General features: G+C 42.5%; 1 protein-coding gene across 2 annotated transcripts in view; it reads left to right on the top strand.

Moving 5' to 3' along the window:
• Window positions 1-16,270, top strand: part of rsph10b (radial spoke head 10 homolog B) — an 84,096-nt gene extending 67,826 nt beyond the window's left edge. For both annotated transcript variants that reach the window (XM_043711372.1, XM_043711371.1), the window contains 3 exons: window positions 9,506-9,640; window positions 11,929-12,190; window positions 15,103-16,270. In XM_043711372.1, coding sequence (XP_043567307.1) covers window positions 9,506-9,640; window positions 11,929-12,190; window positions 15,103-15,292 — 587 coding nt within the window. In that variant the 3' untranslated portion in view covers window positions 15,293-16,270. The remainder of the gene's footprint in view (window positions 1-9,505; window positions 9,641-11,928; window positions 12,191-15,102) is intronic.
• The last annotated feature ends 3,661 nt before the right edge of the window (window positions 16,271-19,931 follow it).

The following is a 19,931-nucleotide window of genomic DNA, read 5'->3' as shown; positions in this document are numbered from 1 at the left end:
GTACAAACTTTTGATAAAATCCGCTCAATCCCAGGAACCCTAGTACTGCTCTTTTTGTCGATGATATGGGAAACTTCTCAATGTTTTAGCATCCCACAGGGCCATTTGTCCGTAATAATAACATGGCCCAGGAAGGTGACTTGGACTTTGGCAAATTCACTTTTAGCCAGGTTTATCACCAAGCCTGCCTTCCGAAGTCAATCAAACAAGTCTGATAAATGTCACAAATGTTCCTTCCATGTGTGACTAAAAATTACCAGATCAACAACATAAATGACATAGTTGGGTAATCCGGCAATGACCTTATTGGTTAGTCTCTGAAATGTGGCCGGTGCATTTTTCATGCCATATGGCATGACTTTAAACTGATACAGTGCATTCGGTATTACGAAAGCCAAAATTGCCTTTGCTCTTTCTGACAAAGGTACCTGCCAGTATCCTCTGAGCAAGTCCAACTTAAAAAAACAAGTTACATGTTCCACCTTCTCAACACAGTCTTCCAAACACGGAATCAGACATGCATCAGCCTTTGAAAGTGAATTGACTTTGCGATAGGCCACACATAACCATTGAGTATCATCTGGTTTTGGCACCCTTACTATGGGTGAGCTCCAGTCACTTTAACTCAGTTTGATTATGTCGTCTTGGAGTATATGTTCAGTCTCGTTTTGAACCTGTGCCAACTTTGGAGAGTTATGTCGATAAGGATGTTGCTTAATCAGAACAGCATCTCCTTTATCTACATCATGCATAATTAGCGTAGTACTTCCCACCTTATTTCCACATATCTCCCTATATGACAGTAATAACTCTTTCAGGTCATTTTGATTTTCCTCAGGAAGGTAACTCAATAATTTATCCCAATTTTTGACAACTTCCTCATTGTCCAATTTAATTTGAGGCATGTCTAATTCAGAATCCTCTGAACTTGGTTCTTCCCTCTGTTTTGTAATCGATAACAGTTCTCCTCTTGATTTCCGTCCCTGTCAAAATATCTTTTGAGCATATTCACATCATACACTTTGTGAGATTACTTTCTGTCTGGAGTCCCTATCAAGTAGTTCACCTCACTCAGTTTCCTTTCAACCTGATAAAGTCCACTAAACCTTGCTTTTAAAGGTACACCTATCACTGGAAGTAACATCAGTGCATTATCCCCAATTGCAAAATTGTGAATTTTTGATTTCTTGTCTGCTTTCTGTTTCATTGTATAGTGTGATACTTTTAAATGCTGTCTAGCCAACTCCCTAGCCCTATTTAATCATTCCCTAAAATTTGACACATAGCCCAGAAACGTGGTCTCTGGATTCTGACTTACCAATTTCTCCTTAATCAATTTTAACGGTCATCTCACTTCATGCCCAAAAACTAATTCAAATGGACTGAATTTGGTCAATTCATTTGGTGCATCTCTGATGGCAAAAAGCACAATCATCTGGGTAGTCTTAACTATAAGCCCTTAGCATTATCTTTAATATCTGATGCCACCTTTCTAGCTTACCCTGCGATTCTGAATGGTACGCAGCAGATTTGAATTGTTTTATTCCTAAGCTGTCAATAATTTCATTGAATAATTTTGATGCGAAGTTTGACTTTTGATCTGATTGTACCTCTGTCATAGTCTGTATCTAGTGAAAAATTTGAATAATTCCTCTACAATCCTTTAGCTGTGATATTGCATAATGGGACGGCCTCTGGAAATCTAGTCAACACATCCATTATTGTTAACAAATACTGATTCCCACTTTTTATTTGAGGTAGGAGACCTACAGAATCAACTAAGACTCTTGTAAAAGGTTCCTCAAATGCAGGAATAGGTACTAAAGGTGCGGGTTTATTTCCGACTGTGGTTTTCACCTGACAATTATGACACATCTGGCAAAATTCAACTACATCCTTGTGCAGTGCAGGCCAGTAAAAATGTTTTTGTATTTTAGCTTGTGTTTTCCTCAGTCCTAAATGACCCCCAGGTGTGGCTCATGTTCCACTCGCAACACCTCCTTCCTATACCCCACTGGCAATTCGATTTGATGAACTATGCCCATTTCTCATCTGCCTGAATATGTGATGGTCTCTATTTCCTCATTAAGACCTCATTTTTAAGGTAATAATATTCAGGAATACATTCGGATTCCTTTTCTGTGTATGCTTTTTGATACAACTGCTTTAAGTTTCCATCTTTCTGCTGTAATTCAGTTCATTTATCTGAGCTAAAGATGTCTGCATTGTCATCTATCAGATCCTGCTTTGTCTCAACCATCTGATCAAACAGGGTGTCTGCTAATTCCACTTCAACTTTCTTATCTGTACTCTTTGATCTCTCCTGTTTCAGCTGATGACTTTGTGACCTCGTTACCACACAGTCAGGAAACATTCCAGGATATGTGTCATGCAATAGTTCCGTTGCCAGAAAATGGGCTGGATCCTCCTTTATATTTTTGGCCAGTTTGCCTTCGTACCTCATTTTTTCTCCACATATTGCCTTTTTAGTTATCTTCTGTTGCTCTTTATAGGTTTCTCAGTCCTCTGGCTTCCCGCTCATCTTTGCTATGTTATACTTCTCTTTTATCTTTATACAGTCCTTAACTTCTCTCGTCAGCCATGACCGCCCCTGCCTCCCCTTAGGAGCTTTCTTCCTCTTTGGAATGAACTGATCCTGCATCTTCTGCATTATATCCAAAAATATCTGCCATTGTTGTTCCATTGCCATCCCTGCTAGGTATTGAACCATTGAACTTTGGCCAGCTCCTCCCTCATAGCTCCATAGCTATGTTCAACTGCAATACTGACACTTGTGATTCTCCCTTCTCCCTCTCAAATTGCAGATTAAAACTTATCATATTATGGTCACTACCTCCTAATGGTTCCTTTATACTTCGAGGACCCTGATCAAATCCGGTTCGCTGCACAACACCAGATCCAGAATTGCCTTCTCCCTGGTAGGTTCCAGTACAAGCTGTTCTAAGAATCCATCTCGGAGGCACTCCACAAACTCCCTTTCTTGGGGTCCGGTACCATCCTGATTCTCCCAGTCTACCTACATGTTGAAATCCCCCATAACAACTGTAGTAATACCTTTGCAACAGGCCAATTTCAACTCTTTATTCAACTTACACCCTACATTCCGACTACTGGGCGGCACGGTGGCACAGTGGTTAGCACTGTTGCCTCACAGCGCCAGAGACCCGGGTTCGATTCCCGCCTCAGGCGACTGACTGTGTGGAGTTTGCACATTCTCCCCGTGTCTGCGTGGGTTTCCTCCGGGTGCTCCGGTTTCCTCCCACAGCACCAAAGATGTGCAGGTCAGGTGAATTGGCCATGCTAAATTGCCCGTAGTGTTGGATATAGGGGTAAATGTAGGGGTATGGGTGGGTTGCGCTTCGGCGGGTCGGTGTGGACTTGTTGGGCCGAAGGGCCTGTTTCCATACTGTAATGTAATCTAATCTAATCTACTGTTTGGGGGCCTATAGGTAACTCCCATTAGGGTCTTTCTACCCTTAGAATTTCTCAGCTCTATCCATACTGACTCTACATCTCCTGATTTTATGTCCCCCCTCACAAGGGAATACCATTCCTCACCAACAGGGTCACTCCACCCTCTCTGCCCGTCAATCTGTCCTTTCGGTATCACGTATAACCTTGAATATTCATTTCCCAGGCCCTGTCCACTTGAAGCCAAATCTCAATTATCCCCACAACATCGTACCTGCCAATTTCCAACTGAGCCTCAAGCTCATCCACCTTATTTTGTTATGCTTCGTGCATTCATATATAATATTTTTAATTTGTTACTCCCCTCACCCTTCCTATCAATCCCTATATCACTTGACCATACTGTATGATCCTTTCTTGAGTTTTCTGCTCCGGTGATTCTGTTGTCTTTCTTAACTTCTCTTATTCTCACTTTCCCTTTAACTTCCTTCTCGAATTTCCAGTTTGTCTCCTTCCCCCCCACTACTTAGCTTAAACACTGTGTTGCAGTGCTGCAGTGATTTAGCAGTTTGGATCAGAAGACAGAGGATATGGTTGATGGGAAATGTTCATCCTGGAGTTCAGTTACTAGCGGTATACTGCAAGGATCTGTTTTGGGGCCACTGCTGTTTGTCATTTTCATGAGGGCCTGGCAGGATGGGTTAGTAAATTTGTGATGACACTAAGGCCGGCGGAGTTGTGGGTAGTGCTGAAGGATGTTGCAGGTTACAGGGGGACATAGATATGCAGCAGAGCTGGGCTACAAGGTGACAAATGGAGTTTAATGCAGAAAATTGCAAGGTGATTCACTTTGGAAGGAGTAACAGGAATAAGGAGTACTGGGCTATTGGTAAGAAATTTGGTAGTGTAGTTGAGTAGAGAGATCTCGGTACATAGTTCCCTGAAAGTTGCCACCCAGGTTGATAAGGTTGTTAAGAAGGCATACGGTGTGTCAACTCTTATTGGTAGAGGGATTGAGTTTCAGAGCCATGAGGTCATGTTGCAGCTGTACAAAACTCTGGTGCAGCCGCACTCTGAGTTTTGCGTACAGTTCTGGCCACTGCATTATAGAAAGGATGTGGAAGCTTTGGAAAGGGTTCAGAGGAGATTTACTAAGATGTTGCCTGGTATTGGGGGAAAGTCTTATGAGGAAAGGTTGAGGTACTTGAGGCTATTTTTGTTAGAGAGAAGAAGGTTAATTGAGACATATAAGATCATCAGAGGGTTAGATAGGATGGATAGTGAGAGCCTTTTTCCTCTATTGTGATGGCTAGCCTGAGGAGACATAGCTTTAAATTGAGGGGTGACAGATATAGGACAGATGTCAGAGGTAGTTTCTTTAGTCAGAAAGTAGTAGAGGCGTGGAATGCCCTCCCTGCAACAGTAGTAGTCTTGCCAACCTTAAGAGCATTTAAATGGTCATTGGATAAACATATGGGTGATAATGGAATAGTGTAGGTTAGATGGGCTTCAGATTGGTTCCACAAGTTGGCGCAACATTGAGGACCAAAGGGCCTGTACTGCACTGTAATGTTCTATGCTTTATGCATCTTTTTCCATTCATCTTAAGCCATCTCTAAAGATTCTGACGATGTTTCCAGTAAATTTAAATGCAGAGCTATTGCTGTAGTTATCTCTCCTTTTCTCATAGAAGGAGGCAGCTCCAACTCCAGCTTGTTTGCTAATTCCAGCAGCTTGGCCTTCACCACCTTTTGTAAAACCCCCAAGGTCACTTCTTCCACTCCCAGAAAACTCCTGGTGACTGAAAGAACAATTGCTGTCCCAAGCACTGTTTAAACCAACCAAATTCAACACCCAGAACAAAAGACACTAACATCTACCACTCGCTGCCTTCAAGTGCAACAAGTCTAATCCCAATTTGAAACTACAGAACAAATCCTGCAAACAGCCCCAATCTATTATGGACCAGGCCAGACCCCTCAAAACATTTCAAGAAGATAGCCCAGACCCTAACTTTGCTAGTTGTTTTAAGTTAGTGTTTAGTGGGTATTCCAGGAGATAATCAGCTGGTCAAAACATTTTGTCTTAAACAAAACAGAATTTATTAACAAGATTACTGAATAAAACAGAAAGAACCTTGGAGTGCAGCTTTATGGCTCCTTGAAAGTGGAGTCGCAGGTAGATAGGATAGTGAAGAAGGCGTTTGGTATGCTTTCCTTTATTGGTCAGAATATTGAGTACAGGAGTTGGGAGGTCATGTTGCGGCTGTACAGGACTTTGGTTAGGCCGTTGTTGGAATATTGCATGCAATTCTGGTCTCCTTCCTATCGGGAAGATGTTGTGAAACTTGAAAACGTTCAGAAAGGATTTACAAGGATGTTGCCAGGGTTGAGGTATCTGAGCTACAGGGAAAGGCTGAACAGGCTGGGGCTGTTTTCCCTGGACCATAGGAGGCTGAGGGGTGACCTTATAGAGGTTTACAAAATTATGAGGGGCATGGATAGGATAAATAGACAAAGTCTTTTCCCTGGGGTCGGGGAGTCCAGAACTAGAGGGCATAGGTTTAGGGTGAGAGGGGAAAGATATAAAAGAGACCTAAGGGGCAACTTTTTCACGCAGAGGGTGATATGTGTATGGAATGAGCTGCCAGAGGATGTGGTGGAGGCTGGTACAATTGCAACATTTAAGAGGCATTTGGATGGGTATATGAATAGGAAGGGTTTGGAGGGATATGGGTCGGGTGCTGGCAGGTGGGACTTGATTGGGTTGGGATATCTGGTCGGCATGGATGGTTTGGACCGAAGTGTCTATTTCCATGCTGTACATCTCTATGACTCTATGACTCTAACAGAAAACAAAATACCAATTAACCTGACCTATTTGAAAACTCAACAGACTATCCCAACTTAATGATGCTGTTCCAAATACTTGCAACAATCCCCATAAACACCCCTTGGCACAAAAGATAAAATCAAACAAGTTCTCACAGGAAAAAAGTCAGAGGGAGAGTACCAGTCTGGACTTGTTTCTAGGTCCAGCACCTTTTCCACATTACTGTTTTAAAAAAAACAAACCAGAGAAAAGCTGAGCTGGGAGATCTGGCCACTCTCCTTTCATTATACAAGTGTTTTTTTTTAAACTGGAAAGCCTTCTGCCTGAGCAATATCTGTTAGCTATAAACAAATTGGCCCTAAAACCCTTCAACCCCCAGACTTTTCCAAGCCTGTGTCATTTAAGACTGCTCTTAAAAAAAAGCCAAGGACAGCATAACCTTGTTAAAGAAACAGCTTCGTCACATCAGCCATGACCTAATTAAATGATAGAACAGGATCATTGGGCTGAAAAGTCTATTTCTCAATTAAACATGAAAAAGAAATATCTTCTCTCAGACAGATGTGATTTTTTGGAATTTTCTTACCTAGATAGCTGCTGTGAAAGTTCAATTATTGAATATCTTCAAGACACTCGTCATTAAGAGAATCAAGGGCTCAGTGGATGTATGGAAAGATTAAATTGAAATAAAAGATCTACTTAAAATATTTTAAATAAATATATTTTAAACATCTTTAAATAAAATATTGAATGATGGAGCAGAATCAAGGTGTTATATGAGCCACCTTGTTCATGCTTTCTATATTCTAATGTTTTCATTATATTGGTGCAAGCTTATGAATCAAAAATGTGGTGCTGGATAAGCACAGCAGGTCAGGCAAGCATCCGAGGAGCAGGAGAATCGACGTTTCAGCATAAAGCCTTCATCAGGAATGAGCCTTGTGGGCCAGCGGTACTGAGAGATAAATGAGATGGGGCTGGGGATGGAGGAAGGTCACTGGGAATGTGATAGGTAGATGAAGGTGCGGGTGGAAGTGATAGGTTGGAGGGGAGGGTGGAGCGGGTGGATGGGAAGGAAGGAAAATGGACAGGTAGGACTGGTCAAGGAGGCAGTTCTGAGGTGGAGGCTTCGGACTGGGATAAGGTGGGGGGAGGGGAACTGAGGAAACTGGTGAAATCCACACTGATCCCGTGTGGTTGCAGGGTCCAAGGTGGAAGTTGAGGTGTTCTTCTTCCAGGCTACGGGTGGTAAGGGTTTCGTGATGGAGGAGGCCCAGGACCTGTATGTCCTTGGTGGAGTGGGACAGGGAGATAAAATATACAGCCACCGGGTGGTGGAGTTGGTTGGTGTGGGTGTCCCACAGATGTTCTCTGAAAGGATCCGCAAGTTGGCGTCCTGTCTCCCTGATGTAGAGGAAAAAACATTGGGGACAACTAATACAGTAGATAACATGCATGGAAGTACAGGTAAATTTCTGTTGGACGTAGAAGGATTGGCTTCTTTGGAGCCTTGGACGGAGGTGAGGGGGGAGGTGTGGGCTCAGGTTTTGCACTTCCTGCGGTGGCAGGGCAAGGTGCCAGGGGTGGGGGAGATGTGCATCTGATGAGGGAGTCACAGAGGGAATGGTCTGTCCAGAATGCAGATAGTTGTAGGGAGGGAAATATATCCCTAGTAATGGGGTCTGCATGTAGGTGGCGGATGTGGTGGAGGATGATGCAATGTATGTGAAGGTTGGTGAGGTGGAAGGTGAGGACTAGAGTGGTTCGTCCCTGTTGCGGTTGAAGGGGAGGAGATGCGTTGGAGGGCATCGTCGACCACGTGGGAGGTGAAATTGTGGTCTTTGAAGAAGTAAGCCATCTGGGATGTTCTATGGTGTAATTGGTCCTCCTGGAAGCACATGTGGCGTAAGTGGAGGAATTGGGAATAAGGGATGGCATTTTTACAGGAGGTAGGGTGGGAGAAGGTGTAGTCCAGGTAGCTGTGGGAGTCGGTGGATTTGTAGTACATGTCTGTGTTCAGTTGGTCACTAGAAATGGAGATGGAGAGATCCAGGAAGGGGAGGGAGGTGTCCGAGATGGAGATCTTCGTTGTGGTGGATAGATGCATAGAGGGACTGGATGTCCATGGTGAACATAAGGCATATGAGGTGGGAGAAACAAAAGTCTTGGAGGAGGTATAGAGTGTTAGTGGTGTCCCGAACATAGATGGGGAGTTCCTGGACCAAGTGGGGTGGAGGTGGGGCAGGACGGTAGCAAGGTATGCAGAGATGAGTTTGGTGAGACAGGAGCAGGCTGAGACAATGGGTTGACAAGGGCAGTCAGGTTTGTGAATCTTGGGGCAGACGCAGACGTGGTGCAGCATTCTCAGACCATAAAGTTAGAGGCTGTGGTTGGTACATCCCCACTCACCCCCCCCCCTCCCCCACCAGCCCATCCCTCACCCCCCAGCATCTTTCCCTGCCACCGCAGGGTGCAAACCTGTGCCCCTCTCAAACCTTCCTACAAAGCCCCAAAGGATCTTTCTACATCCGACAGAAATTTACATGTACTTCCACGCACGTTATCTACTGTATCAATTGCACCCGATGTGGTTTCCTCTACATCAGGGAGACCGGACGCCAACTTGCGGATCCTTTCAGAGAACATCTGTGGGACACCCACACCAACCAACCCCACTGCCCTGTGGCTGAATATTTTATCTCCCCATCCCACTCCACCAAGAACATGTAGGTCCTGGGCCTCCTCCATCACCAAATTCTTACCACCTGATGCCTGGAGGAAAAATGCCTCATCTTCCGCCAACCACACAGGATCGATGTGGATTTCACCAGTTTCGTCATTTCCCCTCCCCCCACCTTATCCCAATCCAAAGCCTCCAACTTGGCACCACCTCCTTGTCTGGTCCTACTTGTCCCATCTTCCTTCTCTCCTACCCATCCACTCCACCCTCCCCTCCGACCTATCATGCTCACCCGGACCTTCATCTACCTATCACATTCCCAGATACCTTCCCCCAGCCCTACCCCCCTCCCATTTATCTCTCAACCCCCCCAGCCCACAAGCCTCTTTGCTAATGAAGGCCTTATGCCCGAAATGTCGATTCTCCTGCTCCTCGAATGCTGCCTGACCTGCCTTGCTTTTCCAGCACCACAGTCTTGACTCTGATCTCCAGCATTTGCATGCTTATGGATTTTGCACTTGTCATTTATAGGTGCTAATAATTATTTCTTACTGATTCCAGCAAATCATGGTAAAGCAGGTACAAACTCTGCAAAGAATGCTCCAAAAGATGAGGAACAAAGTCAAAGAATAGCTCAATCGGCACCTTCAATGGAGAGTAACAAAAAGCAATCTGAAGTCCCTCTGAGTGGAATAGGTGAGTGCAGTGAAGTTGTTTTTGTTTACACACTTGAAACTTTATATTTATTAGATTAGATTCCCGACAGTACGGAAACAGGCCCTTTGTCCCAACAAGCCCACATCAACCCTCTGAAGAGTAACCTACCTCGACTCATTTCCTTACATTTGCCCCTGACTAGCATGGCCAATTCACCTGGCTTGCACATCTTTTTGAATGTGAGAAGAAACCAGAGCACCTGGAGGAAACCCATACAGACATAGGGAGAATGTGGAAACTCCACACAGATAGTTGACCAAAGCGGGAATTGAACCAAGGTCCCTGGTACTATGAGGCAGCAGTGCTAACCACTAAACCAATGTGCCACCCTTAACTACATGCAGGTTTCCACAATCAGGAACTTTCCTTCTGGGATAGGGCTTCAGTCCCACTCTCCAGTAGCAATTGAAATACATAGGTAAAGGATGAAGTCGCTAAAGTCTTACAGACCATAGATCTACCCTTTCATTAGAGAGAGAGACAACTTGTGGTGATTTAATCTAAGGGTCACCACATCTCAGGCAAGGGGAGAATTTGAGAAGGAGAGTCCTTCATGGTAACCTCAGCCAGTGTCAGATTTGAACCCACACTATTGCATCACTCTATATCACAAACTGGACATCCAGTCGACTGAGTTGAAAGTTTCCAACAACTGCTCATGAAGCCTCAGAGCACTGTGAGAAGACAAAGCTGGTGAGAAGCATAGTCACAAGCAACATTGGAAATGCCTTTATCGGAGTATGTATTAAGGTCCAAAAAGGAGGTGAGTGAGAGGGGACATGAGGAGAATTTTATGGAGCGTGTAAGAGTGAGAAGCATTTAACGTGGAAACTGAATAATTTAGGAGCAGAAATTTCAATTTCCAGATGATGGGTTGAACAGCAGACATGAAATCACTGCTATGTTTCTAGGGTATCAGGCCTCACATTATGCTTTGGTGAGTTCCCCATATGATACAGTATGAGTCAGTGGTGACGGAGTTGGTGAGATGCAGAGTGGGGTCAGGGATGTGGAAGTGTGCAAGTGGGGAGGACAGGATGGCTATGGAGGTGTAGAAGGAGGGAGGGCCTGGCATCCCAGTGAAGTAGATGGTGGTCGAAGTAAGAAAATGAGGTGCCTTAAAGGGTGGCATCAGTATTGTTCACAGTACGTCCATTTCAGATTGTTGGCTGGCAGAATCCTTACAAGACTTTGAGTTCACCTACAACATTTCAATTATCTCCACTAAAAGTGATCTCAGGCAATATCTTTTACCATGCATATAACTTAGGGACAGTTGAGCCTGTAAATTTACCCATATCCCGCAGAGTAGCATGTAAACACTGGACATAAACATGAAAATTCAATAAAGAATCAACACAAAAACACATATTTGAAACACATTATGTGAAATATCTACAAACAAAAATCAAATTTGGAAAGCACTCCTGCCACTTCAGCACTTTTATGTTGATTGCAATGAAGTTGGGCAGGAAAGCTGTGGCCACAATAAAGAATCTCCCGCTTAACCAGGAGGCTTTTTTATAACTTACCTGTACCAGCTACATTGTCAGCTGACAGAAGGTTTCAGCGCTGAGAAGCTTATCCCACAACCTGATCACACATGTTTCCCATGCTTTCCACTTGCACTTAAAATTTTAATTATAAGTGTAGGCACTGAATTCCCTGTCTTGCCATCAGGAACAGTGTGTTATGGTTAAAATCCTGTCTGGTGTGTCTGATCTTCTTAGTAATAACAATTTGCACCAGATGTAGGATTTATGCTTCAGCACCAACAATGCAGAAGGAAAGACTCCCATTTACACTGTCCTTCACTTGGTAATTTTAATAAAAGTGTAAAGATAATCATAAAATACTGTTCCCTCTTTATACTCCAACTAAACAGATATCTGTCTCATGACAGATTCCTCACAACTGATGTATCAATTTCTACAGCTAATGAATGGCAAAGAGATAATCCACATAAAAAAGAACAAATTTATTGTGTAGAATAAACCATCCTTGATAAACTTTTGTAATGTCTTTGCCTCACTGCAATCTTTAATTACAAAAACAGTATTCTGCAGGATAAATGGGGACAGTTGAACTGTAAATGTTATAAATTACAATAATAATCAGAAATCATTAATGTCAAAGTCCACATGAAGCCAGTTGTTCAAGTTCTGTGACTTAAATCCCTTAAAAAGGATTGTTCAGGCATGCATTTTTATCTGCATAAATAAACTTTCAATTTTTGTTCTTTTCTTTTTGTTCAAACAAAATGTCAGAAAAGAACCCTTCTGAAAACATTCCAGAAGAAAAAGCTCCTTCAGAAAAGACCCCTTTAGAAAACATTCCAGAAGAAAAGTCTCCAATCAAGTCGGGTGCTGAGCTGGAATTGTGGTTGAGCCAAGTTTATTTCTTCTTTGTGAAGAGGTTGTTTCCAGCCCATGATCATGCTGAAGTTCTGAAAGTGGAGGCAAAGAGGGACATCGTGCGACAGAATGAGCTGGCTCACCAGGCTATGATAAAGGCTGCAACAAGAGCTAGGTCTGTCTCACCGTGTTTTCTAGGAGACAGTTGATTAATCCCAACTCTCATGAGCTATTGGTAGGAACTGAGAGAGATGGTTCTGTGCATCCATCTTGGTTATATCTAAAATAAAAGGTTCTCACAAAGCATGGATTCCCTTGCATTGGGGCTTGTTAAAGGTGATGAGTCTGATAGATAAGAGATTGTAGGGATGTTTGCTTGCTCATTCCCTTCTGGTAAAGATAACTACAAAGCATAAGGGAGGGACCTGGTCAGAGTTGATTGGAGGGGGAGCCTAGCAGGGAAGAAAATGGAGCAGCGATGGCAGGAGTTTCTGGGGATAATTCAGGAGGCACAGCAGAAATTCATCCCAAGAAAGAAAAACCATATTAAGGGGTGTATGAGGCAACCGTGGCTGACATGGGAAGTTAGGGACAGCATAAAAGCAAAAGAAAAAGCATACAATGTGGTGAAGATTAGTGGGAAGGCAGAGGATTGGGAAGTCTTTACAAACCAGCAGAGCATAACCAAAAAAAGCAATAAGAGAAGGAGATATGATATAAGCTGGCCAGTAATATAAAAGACGATTACAAGAGATCTTTTAGGTATATAAAATGTCCACACAGGCAAGAGTGGACATTGGACCACTGGAAGATTAGGGTGGAAGTGTAGTAATGGGGAACAAAGAAATGGCAGATGACCTGAATAGGTATTTTGCATCAGTTTTCTCAGTGGAAGACACCAGGAGCACACCAGATCTTCAAGAGAGTCAGGGGCAGAGGTTAATGCAGTGATCATCACTAAGGAGAAAGGACTACGAATCTGAAGGTGGATACATAATCTGGATCAGAGCACCTACACCTGAGAGTTCTGAAGGAGATAGGTGAGGAAATTGTAGGCGTATTGGTGGTGATCTTCCAGGAATCACTAGATTCAAGGAAAATCCCAGAGGATTTGAAAATAGCTAATGTAACACCCTTGTTTAAGAAGGAAGGGAGGCAGAAGATAGGAAACTATGGGCTGGTTAGCCTGATCTTGGTCGTTTGTAAGATTTTAGTACATTATTAAGAATGAGATTGTGGAGTCCTTGGAAATGCATGGTAAAATAGGGCTGAGTCAGCATGGTTTCATTAAGGCGCAATCATACCTGACAAATTTGTTAGATTCTTTGAGGAGGTAACAAGCATTTTACACAAAAGAGAGTAAGTGGACATGGTCTATTTAGATTTTCAGAAAGTGTTTGACAAGGTGCTGCATAGGAGACTGCTAAATCAGGTAAGAGCTATGGGGGAAGGTACTGCATGGAAAGAAGATAGACTAATGACAGAAGGCACAGAGTGGGGATAAAAGGCTTTTTCTCAGGATGGCAGCCTGTAACTAGTAGAGTTCCACCGGGATCGGTTTTGGGACCAGAATTATTCCATTGCACATTAATGATCTGGACAAAGGAACTGAAGGTGTCATTGCTAATTTTGCAGATGACACAAAGATAGCTGGAGGGACAGGTAGTGTTGAGGAAGCAGGGAGGCTGCAGCGGATGTAGTATAATGTGGGAAATTGTGAGGTTATGCATTTTTATAGAAAGAATGGAGGTGTAGACTATATTCTAATTGGGGAAAGGCCTCAGAAATATGAAGCACAAACGGACTTAGGAATGCTTTTCAGAATTTTTTAAGGTTAACATGGAAGTTCAGTTGGCAGTTAAGAAGAAAAATGCAATTTTAGCATTCCTTTTGAGAGGACAAGAATACAAGAGCAGGAATGTACTGCTGAGGTCGAAGCTTTGGTCAGACTGTGTTTGGAATATTGTGAGCAATGTTTGGCACATTATCTAAGAGAGGATGTGCTGGCATCAGAGGAGGTCCAGAGAAGGTTTGTAAGAATGATCCCAGGGATAAAGGACTTTTCATATGAGGAGTGGTTGAGGACTCTGGGACTGTAATCCATGGAGTTTAACTGGATGGAGAATCTCATTGAAACTTACAGAATACTGAGAGGTCTGGATAGAGTGGATATAGAGAAGATGTTTCCATTAGTAGGAGAGACTGAGACTCAAGGGCACAGCGTCAGAGTGGAGGGACAACCCTTTACAACTGAGATCAAGAACATTTTCTTCAGCCAATGGGTGATTAATCTGTGAAATTATTTTCCACACATGACTGTAGAGGCCAAGTCATTGAGTGTATTTAAGACTGGGGTAGACAGATTCTTGATTACTAAGGGGATCAAGGGTAATGGGGTTGAGAAACACATCAGCCATAATCCAATGGTGGAGCAGACTTGATGAGCTAAGTGGCCTAATTCTGCTCCAATATTTTATGGTATTATGGTCTGATAGATTTATCATATCTGAATAGGGTAGCCTATCAGTTTAGTCCTAGACTAATAGCTCAAAGGTCATGTGATTCAAGTTTGTAAGTTGTCTTGGTAGAAGTTAAATTCCATATTGTAATTCAAATCCCATCCTGAAACTCATTTCAAAAATCTGGACCCCTATAAACTGGTGCCAGAAAAATAACTACGGAAGCTTGATGCTTATAAAAACGTAGATAGTTCACACTAGGGAAGGAAAACTGCTGCCCTCACCTAATCTGGAATGACATGTGACTCCAGTGGGAATAACTCAAATCTCTCCTCACAGCTATAGATTTTTGTGCAGTGTCATCCTGATGAATCAAGATTTGAACTTTCTGTGACTTTAATGTCTTTTACATGGTGTGACTGTCTAACACTGCACACACTCCTTTAACTTTGGTCTCATTGCTTTGCACAAATTATTATTATTGGCTCTTGCACTCAAGGCCTTTATTTCATTACTTCAATAAATTAAGGTGTTGCCCGTTTGGATTTGATATTAACTGACATCTGCATAGCTCTGTAAAGTACCTCAATTACATTGCAACTGGTAATTTGTTCTGATGTCATTATAGATTGAAAGAGGAAGCCACGAAACTAGAACAAGAGGACGCTGATTTGCTTCTGATTGTACAAAGTCCTGGAGAACAAAGTGAGGATAATGATAAACCCACTTATCCAGTGCAGAAAACGCCCACAGAAGTTGCCCATTTAGTGCCAAGTAGAAAAGGTAGTGGAAACAAAAAAAAGAAAAAGTCTCTATGAACAAGTTTTGTATTAACTTGGCAGAATTTATGAAACCTCAAAATTATATTTTCACAGTCGATGAAACCAGGCCATCTTTTAATTTTTTGCTGAAAGGTAAAATCAAATGTCAGTAATCAATAGTTTTAACCATAGGTCAAACTAAGGCCAATGCACCAAAATCTATCTCAGTGCAAGCCATGCTGTGATTAATAATTATTAGTACTGCAATTCCTCCACACTTCATCTCTTTCCTTTTCTGTAATCTTCTCCAATTCTATAATCTTCAGGGATATTTGCAATGCACCATTTTCTATCTTCTCGTACATCGTTGGTTTTAAGCTCTAAACCATTGAGGCCATGTCTTCAGGTGCTTGGCCCTGAGCTCTGGAATTCCCTCCCAAAATCTATCTATCTTCCTCTCTCTACCTATAAGCCAATTCTTACACATACATGTTTCAAAAACTATTTGCTTACCTGTTGATATTACCTATGGCTGATTGTCAAATTTGATTTGAGATTGCTGCTTTTTGCATTTATTTAGGTTATTGTTAGATTTTAATTGTTTGGCCTTGTTGAAATGTTACTTTTTTGGCAAAATAAATTTTTGAGGAGTGACAAGCACAAAAGAAGCTCCTTGTATGGAATTTTCATTCTACCCCAAACCAATGCCCAATGTAAATAGGACATGAGAGGATTAAAACTTGAAGTATTACCTCCTGACTTCTACCAAGGTAATTTTTAAATTTGTTGACCCTTATCTTCAAACATTAAAAGTCAGCAGAGACTTACAGGGGACAAAAGCTATTGGTGGTGCAATATAATATTAACCTCCATTATTGCACTGACTACAGTCCAGCAGAAAGAGCCCATTGAATATTAGAGGCCCAGGTCCATCTTTCAAAATTATTTCTATTAAAATTTCTTGTTGTCCAAGGAAGACCTGAGTATTCACCCCACATTGCACAAGGAACCCTTGGGCTCTCCAATATCAGCAAATACCACCGCGACAGTGCCTTGATGCTTGTAATACCAAACATCTTAATGTAAGAGAAGGTTTGAAACCCTGGTAAGTTTATTTTGGTTTCTCCTTGTGCCTTACAATTACTTTTTACTTCATTAAATTCTGCTAGTATTGCACATTCAGTTGAGAACATGTAGTGTTGCCCAGACTGTTGTAGTAGACAATGAACACTGGAGATCACTCTTACTTCTTAGATCCCAAAATGTGTATTGCTTCTGGGACAAATCCACATATCAACATCTTACTTTAGTAGATCAAAAGTTAAACAGGTAACAGATGTCATTTGACATTTTAGCATGATGGTTCAAAAAAGGAAATTGCAATGCATTTGCACCCACCACCTCACTCATTCTGCATTCTGCCTCTTAAATGGGATGATGATGACTTTATCTTTCCTTTTTACTAGAGTTTGTTTCCAGTCTAAAACTTAGAGCAAAACCTTTCAGTCGTACAAGTATGGAATACTTCTAAACACAGCGATTGGGTAGAAGTTTGGAATTCATTTCCACAAACAACTATTGAGGCTGAATCAGTTGTGACTTTTAAATCATAATTTTAATTTTTTTTGGTAAATGACTATTACTCCTGGTGTTACGTGCTAGTGAGGGTAGGAATAGAAGGATAGAGCAGGTGAATGGGTGGCTGAGGAGCTGGTGTATGGGAGAAGGATTCACATTTTTGGATCATTGGAATCTCTTCTGGGGTATAAGTGACCTGTACAAGAAGGATGATTGCACCTGAATTGGAAGAGGACTGATATACTGGCAGGAAGATTTGCGAGAGTCGCTTTGGAGGTTTTAAACTACTAAGGAGGAGGAGTGGGACCCAGGAAGATACTGAGAAAAGAGATCAATCTGAGACTGGTACAGTTGAGAAAAGAAGTGAGTCAAACATTCAAAGCAGGCAGGGACAGAGAACAAGGTAGGACTGATAAATTAAACTGCATTTATTCCAATGCAAGCGGCCTAACAGGGAAGACAGATGGACTCAGGGCATGGTTAGGAACATGGGACTGGGATATCATAGCAATTATTGAAATGTGGCTCAGGGATGGACAGGACTGGCAGCTTAATGTTCCAGGATACAAATACTATAGGAAGGATAGAAAGGGAGGCAAGAGAGGAGGGGGAGTGGCATTTTTGATGACGTATAGCATTACAGCTGTACTGAGGGAGGATATTCCCAGAAATACATCCAGAGAAGTTATTTGTGTTGAACGGCGAAATAAGACAGGGATGATCACCTTATTGGGATTGTATTAAACACCCCCCAATAGTCAGTAGGAAATTGAAAAACAAGTTTGTAAGGAGACTTCATTTATCTGTAAGAATAATAGGGTGGTTATGGTACAGGATTTTAACTTTCCAAACATAAACTGGGACTGCCATAGTGTTAAGGGTTTAGATGGAGAGGAATTTGTTTAGAGTGTACAAGAAAATTTTCTGATTCAGTATGTGGATGTACCTACTAGAGAAGGTGCAAAGCTCGACCTACTCTTTGGAAATAAGGCAGGGCAGGTGACTGAGGAGTCAGTGGGGGCGCACTTTGGGGCCAGAGACCATAATTCTTTTAGTTTTTAAATAGTGATGGAAAATGATAGACCAAATCAAACAGTTGAAGTTCTAACTTGGAGGAAGGCTAATTCTGATGGTATTAGGCAAGAACTTTCAAAAGCTGATTGGGGCAGATGTTCGCAGGTAAAGGGATGACTGGAAAATGGGAAGCCTTCAGAAATAAGATAACAAGAGTCCAGAGACAGTATATTCCTGTTAGGATGAAAGGAAAGGTGTAGGGAATGCTGGATGACTAGAGAAATTGAGATTTTGGTTAAGAAAAAGAAGGAAGCATATGTAAGGAATAGACAGGATAGATCGAGTGAATCCTTAGAAGAGTATAAAGGCAGTAGGAGTATACTTAAGAGGGAAATCAGGAGGGCAAAAAGGGGACATGAAATAGCTTTGGCAAATAGAGTTAAGGAGAATCCAAAGGGTTTTTACAAATACATTAAGGACAAAAGGGTAACTAGGGAGTGAATAGGGCCCCTCAAAGATCAGCAAAGCAGTCTTTGTGTGGAGCTGCAGGAGATAGGGAAGATACTGAATGAATATTTTGCATCAGTGTTTACTGTGGAGAAGGACATGGAAGATGTAGAACGTGGAGAAATAGATGGTGAAATATGGAAAAATGTCCATATTATACAGGAGGAAGTGCTGGATGTCTTGAAACATATAAAGGTTGATAAATATCCAGGACCTGATCAGGTGTGCCAGAGAACTCTGTGGAAAACTAGGGAAGTGATTACTGGGCCTCTTGCTGAGATGTTTGTATCATTGAAAGTCACAGGTGAGGTGCCAGAAGACTGGAGATTGGCAAACGTGGTGCCACTGTTTAAGAAGGGTGATACGGGCAAGCCAGGGAACTATAGACCGGTGAGCCAGACGTCAATAGTGAGCAAGTTATTGGAGGGAATCCGGAGGGACAGGATTTATGTATTGGGAAAGGCAAGGACTGATTAGGGATAGTCAACATGGCTTTGTGCATGGGAAATCATGTCTCACAAACTTGATTGAGTTTTTTGAAGAAGTAACAAAGAGGATTGATGAGGGCAGAGCGGTGGACATGATCTATATGGACTTCAGTAAGGCATTCAACAAGATTTCCCATGGGAGACTGGTTAGCAAGGTTAGATCTCATGGAATACAGGGAGAACTAGCCATTTGGATTCAGAACTGGCTTGAAGGTAGAAGACAGAGGGTGGTGGTAAAGAGTTGTGTTTCAGACTGGAGGCCTGTGACCAGTGGAGTGCCACAAGGATCAGTGCTGGGTCCCCTACTTCTCATCATTTATATAAATGATTTGAATATGACCATAGGAGGTGTAGTTAGTAAGTTTGCAAATGACACCAAAATTGGAGGTGAAATGGACCGCAAAGAAGGTTACAGTGGGATCTTGATCAGATGGCGAGTGGGTTAAGGAGTGGCAGATGGAGTTTAATTTAGATTAATGTGAGGTGCTGCATTTTGGGAAAGCAAATTTTAGCAGGACTTATACACTTAATAGTAAGGTCCTGGGGAATGTTGCTGAACAAAGAGACCTTAGAGTGCAGGTTCATAGCTCCTTGAAAGTAAAGTCGCAGGTAGATAGGAGAGTGAAGAAGGCGTTTGGTCAGATCATTATGTATAGGAGATGAAAAATGTGTTGCTGGTCAGGCAGCATCCAAGGAGCAGGTGAATCGACGTAATCTAGGTAGCTGTGGGAGTTGGTCAGTTTATAGTAAATGTCCGTGTTGAGTTGGTCGCCCGAGATAGAAATGGAGAGGTCTAGGAAGGGGAGGGAGGAGTCTGAGACGGTCCAGGTAAATTTGAGGTCGGGGTGGAAGGTGTTAGTAAAGTGGATGAACTGTTCAACCTCCTCGTGGGAGCATGAGGTAGCGCCGATACAGTCAGTGATGTAGCGGAGAAAAAGGTGGGGGGGTGGTGCCAGTGTAGCTGCAGAAGATGGACTGTTCCACATATCCGACAAAGAGGCAGGCATAGCTGGGGCCCATGCGGGTGCCTATGGCTACTCCTTTGGTTTGGAGGAAGTGGGAGGATTGGAAAGAGAAGTTGTTCAGAGTGAGGACCAGTTCAGTCAGTC

The sequence above is a fragment of the Chiloscyllium plagiosum genome, chromosome 21 (genome assembly GCF_004010195.1).
Source record: "Chiloscyllium plagiosum isolate BGI_BamShark_2017 chromosome 21, ASM401019v2, whole genome shotgun sequence".
Classification (NCBI taxonomy): domain Eukaryota; kingdom Metazoa; phylum Chordata; class Chondrichthyes; order Orectolobiformes; family Hemiscylliidae; genus Chiloscyllium; species Chiloscyllium plagiosum.
This window is presented reverse-complemented; position numbering and strand designations above follow the sequence as displayed.